Source organism: Cottoperca gobio, chromosome 17 (assembly GCF_900634415.1).
Source record: "Cottoperca gobio chromosome 17, fCotGob3.1, whole genome shotgun sequence".
NCBI classification, from domain to species: Eukaryota; Metazoa; Chordata; class Actinopteri; order Perciformes; family Bovichtidae; genus Cottoperca; species Cottoperca gobio.
Window position 1 is genome coordinate 23,490,306 of NC_041371.1, and position 18,259 is coordinate 23,508,564.

Sequence of the window (18,259 nt, forward strand, 5' to 3'; positions counted from 1 at the left end):
TGTGAAAACCACATTAATTGTTTTAATGGTCAACAACAGAGGGAGGTTGTGCTAATAATGTTTAGAGTTTTGAAAATGTGACTACAGATTGGACAAAAATGACAGCTATTTTAATAAATAATAATAATACATTTAATAAAAAAACTTTAATAAAGGTTAAAAACATAATTTCATTCTAATTTAACATCTAATCTAAACAAACCAGAAGGAATATGTGTGTCTGCTTGTGTGTTTGTGTGCAAGTGTGAGTGCGCGTGTGTTTGTTTGTGTGTGGGTGCCTGTCAGATTGTGTGTGTTTATTTGTTCTGCCTCTGTGTGTACCTCTGTTTGTTCCTCTTTGTCCTCTGTGTGTACCTCTGTTTGATCCTCTATGTGTACATCTGTGTGTACCTCTGCTCTGTTGTGTACCTCTGTGTGTAACTCTGTTTGTTCCTCTATGTGTACCTCTGTGTGTACCTCTGTTTGTTCCTCGTTGTCCTCTGTGTGTACCTCTGTTTGTTCCTCTATGTGTACCTCTGTGTGTTCCTCTGTGTGTACCTCTGTTTGTTCCTCTATGTGTACCTCTGTGTGTACCTCTGTTTGTTCCTCTGTGTGTACCTATGTGTGTACCTCTGTGTGTACCTCTGTGTGTTCCTCTGTGTGTACCTATGTGTGTACCTCTGTGTGTACCTCTGTGTGTTCCTCTGTGTGTACCTCTGTGTGTACCTCTGTTTGTTCCTCTGTGTGTACCTATGTGTGTACCTCTGTTTGTTCCTCTGTGTGTACCTATGTGTGTACCTCTGTTTGTTCCTCTTTGTTCCTCTGTGTGTACCTATGTGTGTACCTCTGTGTGTACCTCTGTGTGTTCCTCTGTGTGTACCTCTGTGTGTACCGCTGTTTGTTCCTCTGTGTGTACCTATGTGTGTACCTCTGTTTGTTCCTCTGTGTGTACCTATGTGTGTACCTCTGTTTGTTCCTCTGTGTGTACCTCTGTGTGTACCTCTGTTTGTTCCTCTATGTGTACCTCTGTGTGTACCTCTGTTTGTTCCTCGTTGTCCTCTGTGTGTACCTCTGTTTGTTCCTCTATGTGTACCTCTGTGTGTTCCTCTGTGTGTACCTCTGTTTGTTCCTCTATGTGTACCTCTGTGTGTACCTCTGTTTGTTCCTCTGTGTGTACCTATGTGTGTACCTATGTGTGTACCTCTGTGTGTTCCTCTGTGTGTACCTATGTGTGTACCTCTGTGTGTACCTCTGTGTGTTCCTCTGTGTGTACCTCTGTTTGTTCCTCTGTGTGTACCTATGTGTGTACCTCTGTTTGTTCCTCTGTGTGTACCTATGTGTGTACCTCTGTTTGTTCCTCTTTGTTCCTCTGTGTGTACCTATGTGTGTACCTCTGTGTGTACCTCTGTGTGTTCCTCTGTGTGTACCTCTGTGTGTACCGCTGTTTGTTCCTCTGTGTGTACCTATGTGTGTACCTCTGTTTGTTCCTCTGTGTGTACCTATGTGTGTACCTCTGTTTGTTCCTCTGTGTGTACCTCTGTGTGTACCTCTGTTTGTTCCTCTGTGTGTACCTCTGTGTGTACCTCTGTTTGTTCCTCTATGTGTACCTCTGTGTGTTCCTCTGTGTGTACCTATGTTTGTTCCTCTATTTGTACCTATGTGTGTACCTCTGTGTGTACCTCTGTGTGTACCTATGCGTGTACCTCTGTGTGTACCTCTGTTTGTTCCTCTATGTGTACCTCTGTGTGTTCCTCTGTGTGTACCTCTGTTTGTTCTTCTGTGTGTATCTATGTGTGTTCCTCTGTGTGTACCTCTACACAATAGCCTTACTACAAAAAGGTCACAACACTGAAGCCAGGCGGTGAAGAGTTAAGGCCGATTGTGCAGGTTGGAGGAAGCCAGTCGCTCCTTTGTTCACTTTGCAGTTAGTGGCTCAGTGCTAACTTGCTTTGTTGTTCCTGTTGTTTGAAAAGTCAGCTGGCAGGCTTTCTGTTTTCTGAACTGCTCTGAACCTTTTTACTTTGGGTTAGCGGTGCATACTGAGATGAGCAGACGAGAATCAGGAAAGCTGCAATAGTCTGACACGATGAGACTATAAGGACTACAAGTCTGCAATAAAGTGAACTAAAACAATTGAACTAAACTCAACATATTTAATCCATGCCGAAGTTACAGGATACTCATCTCTGTATTGTGAGAATGCCACTGTATAGAGACAATAATTACATTGTTTATTTTCTCTCAAACCTATGCCCTCCTCGCTTTACTGTCTGATCCTTGGTCAATGCACCACTAAAGCTAAACTACTGCATTGCCAACAACATGAAGACTTCTGTACTGTTTTAATTTTATGAATTGAATGGAATATACTGTATACTCATCATTAGGGATATATTTAAATAATGCAGAAGCAGGCAGAGGTAGGATGTCAGCTCACAAAGGTATACATTGTTTTCATGATACATTGAGCAGCACATAAATGATTTTCAGTCTGGTGTCACCATCTAGAGGAGTTCTTCCGAATGACATGAATCTACTGGTTTATTTCTTCCTGCTTGGCACACCTCCTCTCTTCTCTTGTGTGTCTCTCTGTCTCTGCAGCAGTGTGTTTCCACTGTGCAATAGACGTGGTTCCAGTGAAGAATGAAGACGGCCTGGTCATCATGTTCATTCTCAACTTTGAGCTCCCCACAGATCCCAGACCAACTAACAGCTCCCCAGCCAGAGAGCTCAACAGAGTGCTGCGTATCCCCTGGCTCACCCTGGGTATGTTTCATTTATTCACCCACACACACAGGTATGAATGATGACATACTAACAAATGTATCTACGAACTGTATGTTCTGGGTAGGGATTTATTTATTTTTGAAAAGTCTTAGCTTGGGAAAAGGGCCCTTTGAACCCTATGGCATGTTATGCATCTAAAGTTGCATCCTAATCAGTCCTCACCTAGTCCAAGCAGAGTTTTCTTATCAGTATTTCTGACATCCATCAAGGGTAAACTATCATAATTCTGCTTGGACTTCAAGAGACGCTGTTATGGCTTCAGATCTGTGTCATAATCACCAAATGTTGACCTCAGGATCAAAAGTAATCCAGATGATACTTGTCTGTTGTAACACCAGACTCTCGGTTTGCATTACCTAAAGCTCAAACACAGTCATCCGAAATACAAATATAAATTAGATATAGATCAAAGTTTAGTTTGCATTTGTTTACAGTAATAAGGCAGATATTAGTGAGTACTCTGAGTATCCTACCATATTTTCAAAATGACAATATATTACATGCCTAACTAAGACACACAGGGACCAGGCTGTAAATGATACCGAGCATTATAACAGTATTAAATGAAATAATTAAGGTTCTTTAACTATATCATTCAGTTTATATTGTGCTGTGTGTAAACCATTCTTCTCCATCCAGCTCGGCCGCAGAGTCTGCGCCTCTTCCTCCGCTCCCTCAGCCGCAGTACGAGTGTGCTGTCATCGGACACAGAGCTGGGTGCTCCTCATGCAGACATCCCTCCCATTGGACACGAGTCTGTGGCCCTGGATAAACTGCTGTCCCTCCCTGAGAGACAGCAGCTGGAGGAGGCAGGAACTGGACTTCTGCTGTGGGACCAAGATAGGGAGGAGGAGGAGGAGGAGGAGGAGGAAGGAATGAGAGTAGGGAGAAGAGGAAGAGAGAGAGGCAATTTGGTGGCACCCAGGCGAAGGAGCGAAGGAGACAGAAAGAGAAGAGGAGGAGGTGATGTGTGTGGGCTGCTGGTGGATACATGTGCAGCAGCAGGAGGAGGGAGGAGAGGGAGGGAGCTCAACACAGGTCTGCCCCCAACTCCAACCTCAGCACCTCCAACACTGGACCTGAAACTGGCCTCCTCAAAGGCACTAAGGTAATTCAATATATTTATATAAGATATGTGACTGCTGTTATTAATATTAAATAACACAACATGATGGAGTGCAATCATCCTCACTTCACCTCCACTTCTGGCTGCTCACAGGAAGTTATAGTTGTTGGCAAATAATAAACCCTATTATAGCGTTTATAAATATTTATATACTGTTTATACCCAACAACAACACAGAATTACAAAACTCTGACCCATTTACACATCTAGCAGACACACAGCGGCATGATAATTCATCAGGAGTGTTTGCGACACACACACACACACACACACACACACACACACACACACACACACACACACACACACACACACATCCTTGTAGACTATGCAGCCCACCGCACACAGAAGGCAGCATGAGTAGAAAGAATGAAATGATAAAAAGCTCAGCACGTCTTAATAGAGTTTGGCCGAGATGAAGACGACCATCCTCTGCCGTCCAGCAGGTCGGATGGCAGCTGTGGGACATTAAAATATTCCTCCTCCGTGGATGCTATCAAGAGTGGGCAGAGTTACTGGGAAAAGAGGCTGCAGCTGAGACACAGCTGTACTGGTGAGAATAACTCTGCATTTAATACACTTCCATCCTCCTCATGTAAACAGCACTAACCCCAATAATCCCAAACAAAGACTATCAAATCCAAACGTACCATAAATGTCTTCCTCAAAAGAGGTTCTGATGATTTTCTTACTTTAAAATAAGTGAAATTACTATAAATCAACTCAACAAATGTCTTCTTGTCAAAAGTAGCTGCATGTTTGCAAGTATGCCATTTTCTATTAGCTAACAGAAGGAAGAAAAGCTAAAGAATCTGAAATCCTTTTACCTAAGAGCTTAACAAATATAATACTTATGAATGTATGACTTTATCCAAACAGAGGACAGGCGCTCAAACATCTACACCTGTAACACATCACAACAGTTCTTAGAGCTTCGCGATATGGCTCGCAGACAATTCTGAGCTGACATTTTTTAACATGATTAACAAGTAATAAACAATTATATTGTGTCATTTTAAAGTAAAACATTTAGGATTTGTTTTTAGTTCTCCCCTCTCCTTTCCTCCGCTCTGTCTCTGACTGCACAGCGCACACACTTACACATGTGTGTGTGTGTGTGTGTGTGTGTGTGTGTGTAGGGGGCGGAGCCCGGGGGGGGGGGGATCAAACTCATTCACAGAGAGGGCCAACATTAAAAACTGGGACTACGTCGAGGGCCAAACACGGTCCACATTTATTGAACAGGGTACACATAAAGTGCAAAAAGATATGGAACATATTTAAGTCAACTGCAGACGGATTGCTGAGCAGTTCAATTTTAATTTCTTAGCAGCAAAGTCGGCAAATGCTCTCAGTGCATCAGCATAATGCTGTCGGGAACACAGCGGTGGAGAAGGTTTGTCAGTGTTTGGAAACACGTAGTGACCAAAGTTTCCTTCTGCATCAGAGTCTCTCACAGGCAGCTCGTCATGATACATGTCCGTGATCACACGGCCCTGAAGCTGCAGGTTTAACAGTGAGATGCTTCGTTATGTCGCACAAACAGTCCAGTGTGTTTCCCTTTGCTTTCCAAAAACTTTCATTTCATTCACACATTTAGATACTTCCTCAAATGTCTTTTCCCGTGGTTGTGCCATGCATTGATGCAATTACCAAAACCGGCGGGCCAGGTATGACAGACATATGATATTTTCTCGTGGGCCGGATATAATAATAATAATAATAATAATAATAATAATAATAATAATAATAATAATAATAATAATAATAATAAATTGTATTTGTAAAGCGCCTTTCAAAGCTAAAAGCAATCTCAAGGCGCTAAAATGCAGGACAACAACAAAAACAACACCAACAACAACAGACATAAGACATAGGTCATAATTGCCTTGAGTTTGACACCCGTGCAGTAAACAATGAAATATGAGATAAATAACGTAAGCGTTTAGTTTATTTAATAAAAGAGCACGTGTTCAATGCAACACTGATACCGCTATTAGTACTCGGAGACGTGTTATTCTTAAAAAAATGCACACATAAAGTTGCGTTCAAATTGATTAAATATATGGCTCTCAAGGAAATACATAAACAAATATTTGGCTTTTATGGCTCTCCCAGCCAAAAAGGTTCCCGACCCCTGTCTTAGATCATCTGGGACAGGCCTACTCATTGCCTCCAGGGTCAGAACCAAACGTTCAGAAGCAGCTTTCAGTTTCTATGGTGGAATAAACTTCCAGAACACCTGAGATCTGCCCCAACCATGAGTTTGTTTAAATTACCACTGCTTTCCCAAGGTGGTTTAAATATGTTATATTATTATACTTCTGCAGCTTTTGAACCCTTTAAATCGTATTTCACATCTTGATTTATTTTATTATTGTCTCTCTCTTTTATGAATTGTGTTATTTTCCATTTAGTTTGCTTCTGCAAAGCACTTTGTGTCTAGTTAACAGCTGTAGTCTGTGTGTATGTGAGTGAAAGTGAAAGAACTCTCAGAGCTGGAGGCTGGAGGCTGACAAAACAGTGATCGCACTCAAAGTCTGTTGATATTCCCGCTTGTGGTAATCAGTGTGTTTTTTTATTTGAATTTCTATTAGATTTTGCTTTGACATACTGTAACACTGCAACACAACTTATTTCCTCTCCTTCAGCTGGTATAGTCACCATTAGAAAGAGCAGTGTGCCAGTTGGGACCTCAGACACTGAGTCACGCTACCGGACCAACAGCCAGGTAGCACACACACACACACACACACACACACACACACACACACACACACACACACACACACACACACACACACACACACACACACACACACACACACATACACCCTACACTTTAACAACATGTTCCGACATGTAAGGGAGCGAAATACATAGATATGAAAATAAGAGGTTGTAATTAGCTCAAGTACTGATGCAGGAAATGATGGTGCGGCATTAATATCTGAATTCTCTCAGGTGACTCCTCTCAGCTCAATTTAAATAAATACATACAGTTTTAAATATTACTTCAATGACTAAAATCGTTCTATACTTTGGTAAATTGCAGCTCTGCTGTCTAAGATGTGGGCTTGACAGTGAAAACATGGTGATGTTGCTGCTCATCTAGTAAGAGCGGTCAGTTGAGTGGGTGGCTTGTGGTTCTTGAGTTATCGTCTTCAACCTATCACCTTTTTTTCATACTCTAAAATATTATAATTTCCTATATTGTCACAGGCTCAGACCTTTGACCTCACTATGTTTTGGTTGCTGGTAATGTTAGAGATACTGTATATGAAAATGAAAGCTTTTTTTTTTCCTCGTAAATTGCTCTGAGCTGCATCATCACCCTAATGCCAAAACACACTGTAACATGTGAATGTTATTTCGAGCTGCTTTTATTTATGTGTGTGAATGTGTGGTTTGTGCATATGCAGCAGATGAGCCAGAGCCTGCTTGACACAAAGACAATACCTCCTGGTGAAATCAGACCTCCCTGCAAACTGATGGACAGAACACACCACGTCACGGAGAAAGTCACCCAGGTTAGTGAAGATGACCTGGCACTCTAATGTTCTGTCAAACATGTCCACCATGCAAACACCCGATGTAGTAGAAACATTTGCAGTCGTCCGTTTTGTATATCCGTAGATGTCTTTCTACACAGCCACATGCACCAGCTCCTCCTGGTGCATCCCAAGACTTTCTGACACATGTAAACCCTCCAGAGGGCTCTGCCTCAGGGTCTCATCGGAGCTGGTCATGCCTGGTAAACCTGAAAGGGAGGGAACCAGGAGGCATTCTAACCAGATGCCCGAACCAACTCAGCTGGCTGCTTTAGTTTAGTTTAGTTTATTTCCTCAACTACAAAGACACACACTAAAAACACAATATTATAGTGTGTTTATAAAGATACCTCACTCTATTTCTCTCAGAGGGTGAGCCCAGACACCCAAAAAACTCATCTTGGCCACTTGCATTTGAGATGTCATTCTTCCGGTCATTACCTAAAGCTCATGAGCATCAGGTGAGGGTGGCAATGTAGAGTGACTGGTACCAATCCTGTGTGACAGTGAGTTGACTGCCCCTCAATCCACAGTTTCATGGACAAAAGCATCAGTGAAATGAACTGTAATGTAATGTAATCATGGCTTCAGACTTGTACCACCTAAATGTGCTTTAGGTCACAGAGCAATGAAGCCAGCAGAACCACATCATCTGTAAAAAGTAGAGAATCAGTTGTGAGGTGGAACATCTGGCTGAGTGGTGTAAAGACAACAACCTTGTCCTTAACACCTCCAAAACCAGAAGAAAACAGAAGGTAATCCACCTCCCCCTCCACATACACAGAGAAGCAGTGGAGAGGGTGGAGAACCTCATGTTCCTTGGAGTCAATTTGTCAAAAGATCTGACATGGACGTCCAACACCTCACACCTGGTGAAAAGGGCTCAGCAAAGACTGTTCTTCCTCAGGAGACTGAAACACGCCAGGCTACCACAGAAACTGCTGTCATTCTTAAATTATACACTAAACTGTAGTCTTAGGGTTAGATTGAATTATTATTAATATATTATTAATAATAATTATTAATATATATTGAATTTCTGATATAACTAGACTGTTTTATTTGTTTTAAATCATATTACACAATGAAGCACACCACTGTCATGTAAGTGAAATTATGAAATTAACAAGACAACACAAATCTAAACTAAATACATGAATGGGTCAAACCATGAACAGAGCTTGTTTGAAAGAGTTTTATAGTTGGAGAAAAAGTATCACACAGCCTTTATGCTCCATCTCCATCAGGGTAGCATCTTCCTACTCCCAGCTGTTTCAGGTGGAGGGCACTGCGTGAGGCCTACATGGGAGATATTTTTGTTGTGGAGCAGATCTGGACTATATGATTAATGAAAGGGCCCGCTGAGAACTGTATAGTTAATTTGCCATGGCCAGGGGTATTTTGATGACATCACTCGTGTCCTCAGATTCTGCGTAAGGACAACTGGTTACTACAGTAGTTCCCTTTTGGTGGTGCTTAGACATTTCTTGTGTGGGTATTTGTAGCATGTATTTTGAGTCTCACTCATGGCCTTTGTCTTGCAGTAGATCTGCTGTCCTTGTAATTTGGTGAAATAAATTGCAATTACCTGAAGTTATAATTTACATTATTTTTTTTTTTTTAAATGACCAGCTGTTGCACATCACCACAACAATGATACCAATTCTTTAGGGAATTTATATTTCATACTAGTAACTTTTCTCTTTTTTTTCTCTACTTTCTTATTTGTTTTCACACTTGCTAATCACACAATGATAATGTCATCCAGCATAAAGCCTTGAGGAGAAATGTTTAATTTGTGAGAGCTTTTTAAAGTGCCCAGAGCTGGCGTGAGTAAAGAACTGTTAAATTGATTGCTAATGGTTTTAGCAATTTCTCTCTCTTTTTTTCTCCCTCAGAGAGAGAAAGGACAAGGTCAGAGATAATGATGTCATTGTGGAAACAATGCAGGTGACTGCCCTTAAGACTGTTCCTGGTGTGTGTGTGTGTGTGTGTGTGTGTGTGTGTGTGTGTGTTGATTGGATAGGCTATTATTAGCTATAATTTGGGGGCACATATGGAAGCTTGAGGCCTTGCAGTGGACCTTATCCAAAAAATACCTTTTTAATGTAGCAGAGTCACTTCAGTTTACCATCACTGTCAGTCAAATGTAAATTTAAATGTGACCCTGTAATGCTGGGTCTATGAGCACAGCTGGAACAGTCTAACAGCTCAGACTCTAATGGCCCATGAACATTCGATTGTTTTGGAAGCAATTTTTGCACATAACAACATAACAGCTGTGTTGTTTTGTAAATAACTCTCTGTAATTATTTTTGGGGCAAATGCAAGTCATTTTTGAAGTTTTGAGACAAATCCAAGTAAAGTCTCAAGTCAGAAACCATCATAAGCAAATTGTAGTTCTCTAAATGATGACCATTAATATTACATTTAAACATTTTTCATGAGGCCATATCCTCTCAGTGCATGGACATAATAATTATACACTGAGGGTGTGGGGCATTGTTCCAGTCATGCCAGGTCAAAACAGACTCAAGTAAAGTTCTAAGGGTTTAACTGTGTTTAACTCCATTAAATAAATACAAGAGCTGGATTATAAAGGAAAATAAACAAAGGCAAGTAAATAAATGGATATCCTGTGAGAGGGAATTGTATCGACTAAAACTGATACTATCGATAGCTGCAAGCTTCGTACATACATCAATAGTGATGGTTTGTAATAGACTGCATATAATTACTTTACATATTAAAATGCATTCCAGCACCACTAGCAGGTATGGCCCTATGGCTGGCAATGCTGGCAATTGGATGCACTGCCATGAAATGTGGTACCGGTATCCATGGTGCCCAGCAGATAATCCCTAAAGTTTTTAGTGAACCCCTGACTATTTTCTCGTAGCACGGCAACACGGTTTTGAATAAAAGGATCTGACAACTATTAGATGGATTTGCCATCCATGTACCCCTGAAGATGAATCCTAATAACTTTTGTGGTCCCTGAACTTTTCATTTTGCACCATCATTAGGCCATTCTGCATCAAAACTCTCAGAGCAAATATTGTTTCTGGCTTTGTGTGAATGCATTACTGTAATTATGTATAAAGACACCGTGTTTTTCAGCATACCCAATATTTGTATTTCAACCATAAACCAGCACATTGTTGTGAACTATGACCTGCAATCACAAAATCACTTTATGAAGAAAAATATAATTAATCTTCTTGTTGGAGAGGTGAGATCTTAACAAGAGAAGGGCATTTTTTGTGGGAAACATGTCAACCATTAATAATGTCAATGCTGCATCATGTAGGTTAAGGTGGAGAGAGGAGGGAGAAAGAGGGACGAGAAGAATAAGGGGAAGAGAGAAAACAGGGAGGAGAAAGAGGTTGTGTTGCGATGAGAGAGGCAGCAAGGATCAGTGTGTGGGACTGAACGTGCTGACGACAGTTACTGAAGCTATCCCAGAGATCACAGACTGAAAGGAAAGGAAGATATTTAGATATATAGAGATGACTACAGAGGAAGAGGAAGCTGTCAAGGAGTACTTTTACTTCAACTGAAATAATCAATCTTGCAACAAGAAAAGAGAACTGATGCTAGAGGAGTTTTCTGATAAACCAACTTCTGATCACTTCTGGGTCTACTTGGCATACGCTCCACACTCAGGACTCTTGTCTTTGACACATCACTGGGAGGCTTCGTAAGTCCAAATTCTTTAGTTGAAATGATCCAGCGAGTGATGTGTTGTGGATGTACGGAAGGAGTGCTGAAGATAAGTTTTACAATGTGTGGCAGTGAACTGACCCATGGGAGTGTCATACATCTCAATACAAAACCTTGAGAATACTCTGGTGATCTACAAATGTAGGACTTCTAACTTTACTCAGCTGGAACTTTGCACCATGAAGTGGGATCAAGCATTGCTACAAGAACGGGACAGATTCAACCGAACTACACCTAGAGTGTCTCTAAATGTATTGTATCAGAGGGAAATACAATTCTTTGGAATATGCTCAAATATCAGAAAACAAGGCGACAAAAACATTTTTGGATAAAGTCAAAATTAATGAATTGCCGCAACAGAACCCTTTATGATAAGTAGCACTTTGAGTTTTGTTTACCCAAATGAAAAGTGCGCCTATAATCATTCTTCTGTTTGCAAGGCATACCACTAGACCACTAGGCCATCACCACCCTATCATAGGCATACCCATTGTATGCACTTCCGAAACAGATTATGAACCCAAGCATGTAGATGTTTTCAAATGTAAGGCCCACTTCTGATTGTTAAAGAAATTCTGAGGACCACCTTCCCAAATAAATAAGAAAGAAAACATAACATGACAAAATGGAAAACATATATGCTGTAATGCTGTATTATGCCTCTGTCAACTGTGGTGAACATTTTTTGTATTTCGGTCACATTACCTCACCACACACTTTATAACTTTTACTGTTGGGTTGTCTCCCACATCATTTTTTAATTTCAAAAACACGTTTGTTTCTACCGGATTGACGTGGTGATATTAAAAATTGGGAGAAAACAGAGAAATATATAATGGTGGGGGGTGTCTGCGAGTTGTCCCCCAGAAAAAAGAAATGGTTATTTAAAGAAATTTCCTGCATTTATACTACAACTAACCTCTTGGATTAAGGCAAGAAACAGTCGCATTCTGTCAGTAACAATTCTGTCAGTATGATATTTGCGTTTTGGTAAAACAGCGCCCCCGCCAGTGCAGCGTAACTTTTCATGCCACGCAGTGGTACTGCAGCACAGGAGACGGCGAGAGGCTTTCAAATCAAAATAATAATAAATTCAGATGAAGTTCTGTGAGAAGTTGATGAGGGAAAAGATGCTGGAATCAGGAAGACACCACAGTAACTGTAGAAGCGATGTGTTGTGTCAAAGTGGTGTTAGTAAAAAGAATGTCTTTTGCGGACTGCTTTCCCCTTCTGTCCATTTCACGTTAATGAGAAACATGTACACACGTGTACAGTGAAAAGAAGGGGTGAATGGCTGGACAGAATCAAAATAAGAATTTAGGACCTGGGATTAAACAGTTTGCTGTGCATGTGGATTCTGGACTTCTTGATGGGAAGACCGCAGACCTCTTCCACCCTCATCCTTTAAACTAGAGCACCCCTGGGCTTGTTTTAGGCCCCATACTGTGCTATTGGTACACACACAAGTCTTTTGACTTTAAAGGTTCAATGTGTAATTCTGAGCCACCTGCTCCAAAGAAATAGGGCAATATTTTACCTCTAAACTGGGTCCAAGAAGCTTTGAATCACTCTCTGTGTGTATTGCTATGTTTAAAAGCCAATTCATGATTAATGCGAGATCGCAAGGTGTATATGATAATGAAGCTTAAGATGGTCTGTCTATACAATACCAATACATCACCTCACGTTACCCATTAGCTCATTACAACAGATGAAGGTTGAGTCTACAGTGTGATCAGAGAGCCATGATGAAGTCTGCTTCCAGCATGCTGCTAACAGCGATTCGCCAATTGTGGTGATCAGAGAGGCATTCGGAGTCCCAAGGAGCACCTACCCACATTTGTTGCCCACATGCTCAGTGAATTCAAAGAGCTGAGAAGCCCACCACCGGAGCATAAACAAATTGAGTTCATCTGTAAGCATGCTCTGTAAAAGTACACTTTTGCTCTATATATATATATATATATATATATATATGTATAAATGATAATTACTGTGACTGTAAACCAGTGGCAAACCTTTTTTGGGCCAGCTCCCCCCTATCATTATCCAGGTCCCTTACCTCCCCCCATCAAATAAAATGTACAATTGTATTGTATTGTTGATTATTATTCTGTTTGAATTATTAGGATTATTATTCTTTGTATTTATTATTTATATTACATATTGATTATATTAATCTTGTATTTAAATTCTTATATTATTTTCTTATTATTAGGCTGTTATATTATGTTATTATAAAAACTGAAATTCTCTGAGATTGAAGTTACATAATAACATTTCTAAATAATAATAAATATTATATTATTACAATATTTTTGTTGTTGTTGTTTTTACCTTCAATTGCCCTAATACCCTATGTACCCAGGGAGCAGAAAAATACATTTTATTCAGGAGTGTTACAAATGCAACGGTAGGAAGTTTACGATTCAAACTTTAATCGGTGTCATAAACTGCAGCCAATCAGAAACGAGTCAAACATTCAAACTTTAATTGGTGTTAAACACAGCAGCCTCAGAAATGTGAAACAATTTATATATAGCGCCAAATCACAACTCACTTTTCACGTTGAACAGGTGCTCTTTTATTAAATAAACTAAACGCTTATGTTATTTATCTAATTTATGGGCACGTTTCCGTGTCTACTGCGTTGTTGCTTTGCATATTCACATTCTCTCCTCTGCTCTGTTTCGCGAAGGGCGGGCTCTGCACCCTACACACACGCACGTGTACTCCAACACATTAATTATAAATGGATTGACGTCGACCTCAATGTTCGGAAACTCAGGCGAAAATATCCACGTTTTTTAAAGGCAAATAGCCTGAATCAGCAGAAGTGATGCTGGTGTTAGCTCTGCTACTACCAGCAGCCAGAGTGCAGCTCGTCTGCTGCTGGTCCAAGTCCCGACCAGAGCGGTAGTTTGTTACCATTAATTCAGATTAGTTTTAACAATTAAAAAACAATTCTAATTCTTGTTATAAAATATGTGAACACTTATAAATATGACTCTTAACTGTTTGTTCAGGTCCAAATGCTCTGTGTTAGGGTATCGCGGGGAGCACCACGCCACGCCCGTCAGCGGAACACCCCTCTTGTAAACCTGTAACCACGTCAATAACACGGCTGCATCTGCACATGTGGATGACATTATTAACTTGCGTGATTAAAGACAACACTGTGCTGCACTCTTTGTAGATCAAGGCTTTTGATACTGTCGATCATAAAATGTTAAAAGAGTGGATGAACAGACTAACAGATCTGTCTGTCTCCTCTAGGTGCTGTCTCTGGGTGCGGATGTGTTACCAGAGTATAAACTGCAGACTCCCAGGATCCAGAAGTGGACCATCCTTCACTACAGTCCATTCAAAGCTGTGTGGGACTGGGTCATTTTGCTCTTGGTCATTTATACAGCCATATTCACTCCTTATTCTGCTACTTTTCTATTGAGGTTGGTAGAAATTCACACAACACTGCACATCTGACCTGCATAAGTTAATTATGATGATGTAATGTTCCCTCGTTAGAACTAATAGGGCTGATGAAGGTTGATACTTTTAAACATCTTGCATCGTGTTACATCTGCATTAACCTTAGCGCTTACATTGAGACTACAGCGTACATACAGCTGTCTGAACAACTCTTCCTTTGTTACGGTGGTCCCAGGAAGGGCTGTGCTCTCTCAAAGCACCTCCTGTCCCACAGGATCGTAGATATCATTTTTTATGCATACAGGGCAAATGACCATTCTCTGCCGCCCAGAGTAAAGTGCCACTCCACCAAGAGGGCACTCTTATAAATACTCGACATGCACATCTGTGAGATGGAAGATATTCAATGCTAAATCCTGTCTCTGGCGGTCGTCCAGGATTCATAGAACCGTAGTTACATCCATCACTTTCGTTTTAGTGAATTCCTGACCTTTACTCTAGTGCCATCGTCAGGTCAAAATGTGAATTTTGCTGACATAATATCTGTAATCTACTCTGCAGATTAAACCTGAAGTGACCCCATGACCTGTCCTCTCTTTCCTCCACCACCCACACAACAAATGTATTTGGCCTCACAAAGTTCAAAGAATACCAGAATTATTTTTGTGTCCACGCATTACACTTGCTAAAAGTGTTTTAATATAGGAGATTCATTTATACATGTAAATGTAAGCATGTAAATGTGTTTTAAATCCTTTGTTATCTGCCAGGTAACATTCTTCGTTTTCAATGTTGTGGTCTATTAATTTTAATTGTTGCTGTCAAGTTTTTTTTTTACAGTGGATGTTATATTATCTTGGTGTATTTCCTTTTAGTGACCAGGAGGAGGCAGCCATGCAGACCTGTGGTTACTCCTGCTCCCCCCTCAATGTGGTGGATCTTATAGTGGACATCATGTTCATTGTGGACATCATCATCAACTTCAGGACTACATATGTTAACTCTAATGATGAGGTAAACTGACTGATCTACTAACTAACTTTCTGTGTGTGTGTATGGCTGACCTGTGTGACTTATTGACACCCTCACTCATTGGCTCATTTATAGAAAGTATTAATATTACTATAGTAATAGTTTTAGTATTGTACTCTCTTCTATACCGTTTTTATAGAAAACTATGTAAAATGCACATGATTATGAAAATGTCACACATATGGAAAGTAAAATTAAAACTTTGCAACTTTTTCCACAAAAAAGGTTAACTATTTTTAAACTCCAGTCGTTGCTTTATTCTTGAAAAAACCCAACAGTCTTCCACAAATTAATACATAGCTAAAAATCTGAATCAGAAATACTTTATTGATCCCGGGGGTAAATTAGGTAAAACTGTGTGCTTGTTTTTGAATTTAAAGAAACGTAGCCTCCTGTCTGTCTTTTATCTGCTCAGGTGGTGAGCCAGTCTTCTCGGATCGCAGTCTACTACTTCAAAGGGTGGTTCCTCATTGACATGGTGGCAGCCATTCCTTTTGACCTCCTCATCTACCGCTCAGGAGAGGAGGTGGTTAGGGGAAGTGGAGAGGGAGAGGGAGAGGTAGGGAGGAGGGAGGAGGGAGGGAAAGAAGAAGATAGATGGGTGTGAGAAATGAAGGTATGGGTAAAAAGTGATTGCAGGGAAACAATGAGCACGAGAGAAAGAGGAGAAAGAAAAAGAACACGTGGAGGGCAGAGACTCCAATAATACTGACATTACATTTTGATCCAGTCACATGGTCACATTGCTGCTCTCTGTCTCCCGCTCCTAACAGACCACCACACTGATTGGCTTACTGAAGACAGCGCGGTTACTGCGATTGGTTCGTGTAGCCAGGAAGTTGGACCGTTACTCAGAGTACGGGGCAGCTGTCCTCTTCCTCCTCATGTGCACCTTCGCCCTCATTGCCCACTGGCTGGCTTGCATCTGGTACATTATCCTGCAGTATTTCTCAGGTTACGCAGCCTGTAGACAATTGTCTGGTTTAAGTATAGGCATATGGTTTATTTGCTCTGGTTATGTAATTAGTATTATATATAATAGTGTTGTGGGGAAATTAATTGTGAATCTATTGATGAAATATTTGTTGCAATTTTGTTACATCATAGTTACAGAATAATAAAAATTGTAGGCCTCCTATTTTTCAAACAATTACTCTGGTATGAAAAACAAAAAGTATTCTGGAGCTTTCAAATACTAGTTTTCTTTCATGCTATTTTTTCTTTTATAAATGAACCAGTGTTGCTGTGTTCCTTTTCCCAGGTATGCCATAGGTAATGTGGAGCGTTTGGCCTCGGCTGGGATCGGCTGGTTGGATAATCTGGGAGAGCAGCTGGGGAGGCCATACAATGACTCCATCATCGGGTCAGGCCCTTCCATTAGAGATAAATATGTCACCGCTCTATACTTCACCTTCAGTAGTCTGACCAGCGTAGGCTTCGGGAATGTCTCCCCAAACACCAACTCTGAGAAGATCTTCTCCATCTGCGTCATGCTTGTTGGTGGTGAGTTCTACAAAAAACTTGTTAGGACTTTTTAGCCATATCAGGAAAACCAGTGAAGCTAAAGTAACAGCAGTTTTTGAAGGCAGTACTAAGGATTTTGACTAGTGTCATAGTTTAGCCACAGACATGTCAAGGATACAACAATGTATGCATTCAACAGTTTGTTCTGATCCCTCAAAGCTTCCTACTTCTGCTGCCCTTCTTTGGATCACGCCTATCTTCGAAATGGACCTTCATTTTGATCTCAATTACACATCTGTAAAGTTTTGTGACTGCGTCTTGCACTGTTGTGACAATATTGCAGTGACAAATTATGTCTAGACACAGACAGCGTTGCTGATGGGGTTGGTAATAAAGTAATTCAGACTGACAGTTTTGGCAATTGTCATCGTGCACCATCAGATATCAAATCAAAATGTTGTTTCTCTACTTTGTTATCATTCATAGTTCTCAATTGTTAGTGGTATAATAAAAACACCATACAAAATGTTGAGGACATAATATTTAGTATTTTGCTTGCAAGAAAAAGTCACACTACGAATACTTTTTTAATTATCCACATTATATCTGAGTTAACTGCTGTTTCTTACCATTTTATATTTAGATCATGTGAACCCCCCCCCCCCTCCTGTAGTTTCAGCTGTTCAGCACTAGTTCAAGATGCTCTTAGCTTTTCTAGTCAAATGAATAAACTAAATAAACTCACAAAATGCCCAGAAATGAAATCATTTTACATATATTCTCCTTATTAAACAGACAGATACAACAGTAAACAACACTGCAATCAAACTGGAAAGGAACAAAATATAACTCACCAAAACAGTCCAAACTGAATGAAAGAGTAATGAGGAGTCAGCAGTCAATGACAGTATAAAACAGTCAACTGGTCTATCTAAGCAGTCTAATCCAACAGCCAGCTGCAAGATCACAGCACATCTGTCCTCAGATCTCTGCATGGGCTCCTGGTTAGCTTCAGAATGGATTACATATCCTTGTCTATAAAGCCCTAAATGGGGTTTCTCCACACTACGTCTCTGACCTACTCATTAAATATGAACCAGAAATTCTTCTTCTAATCTAAAATTGGTGAAGCAGCTTTTGGTTTCTGTGATCCCAGCTGATGGAATAC

The 18,259-nt window shown here is 40.5% G+C and overlaps 1 protein-coding gene across 1 annotated transcript in view; it reads left to right on the plus strand.

Moving 5' to 3' along the window:
* Positions 1-18,259, plus strand: part of LOC115022441 (potassium voltage-gated channel subfamily H member 7-like) — a 61,256-nt gene that overhangs the window by 28,665 nt on the left and 14,332 nt on the right. The window contains exons 3-10 of the mRNA XM_029453417.1: positions 2,581-2,745; positions 3,406-3,647; positions 7,315-7,422; positions 14,443-14,615; positions 15,471-15,609; positions 16,043-16,156; positions 16,401-16,555; positions 16,889-17,130. Of these exons, the coding sequence (XP_029309277.1) occupies positions 2,581-2,745; positions 3,406-3,647; positions 7,315-7,422; positions 14,443-14,615; positions 15,471-15,609; positions 16,043-16,156; positions 16,401-16,555; positions 16,889-17,130 (1,338 nt within the window). The remainder of the gene's footprint in view (positions 1-2,580; positions 2,746-3,405; positions 3,648-7,314; positions 7,423-14,442; positions 14,616-15,470; positions 15,610-16,042; positions 16,157-16,400; positions 16,556-16,888; positions 17,131-18,259) is intronic.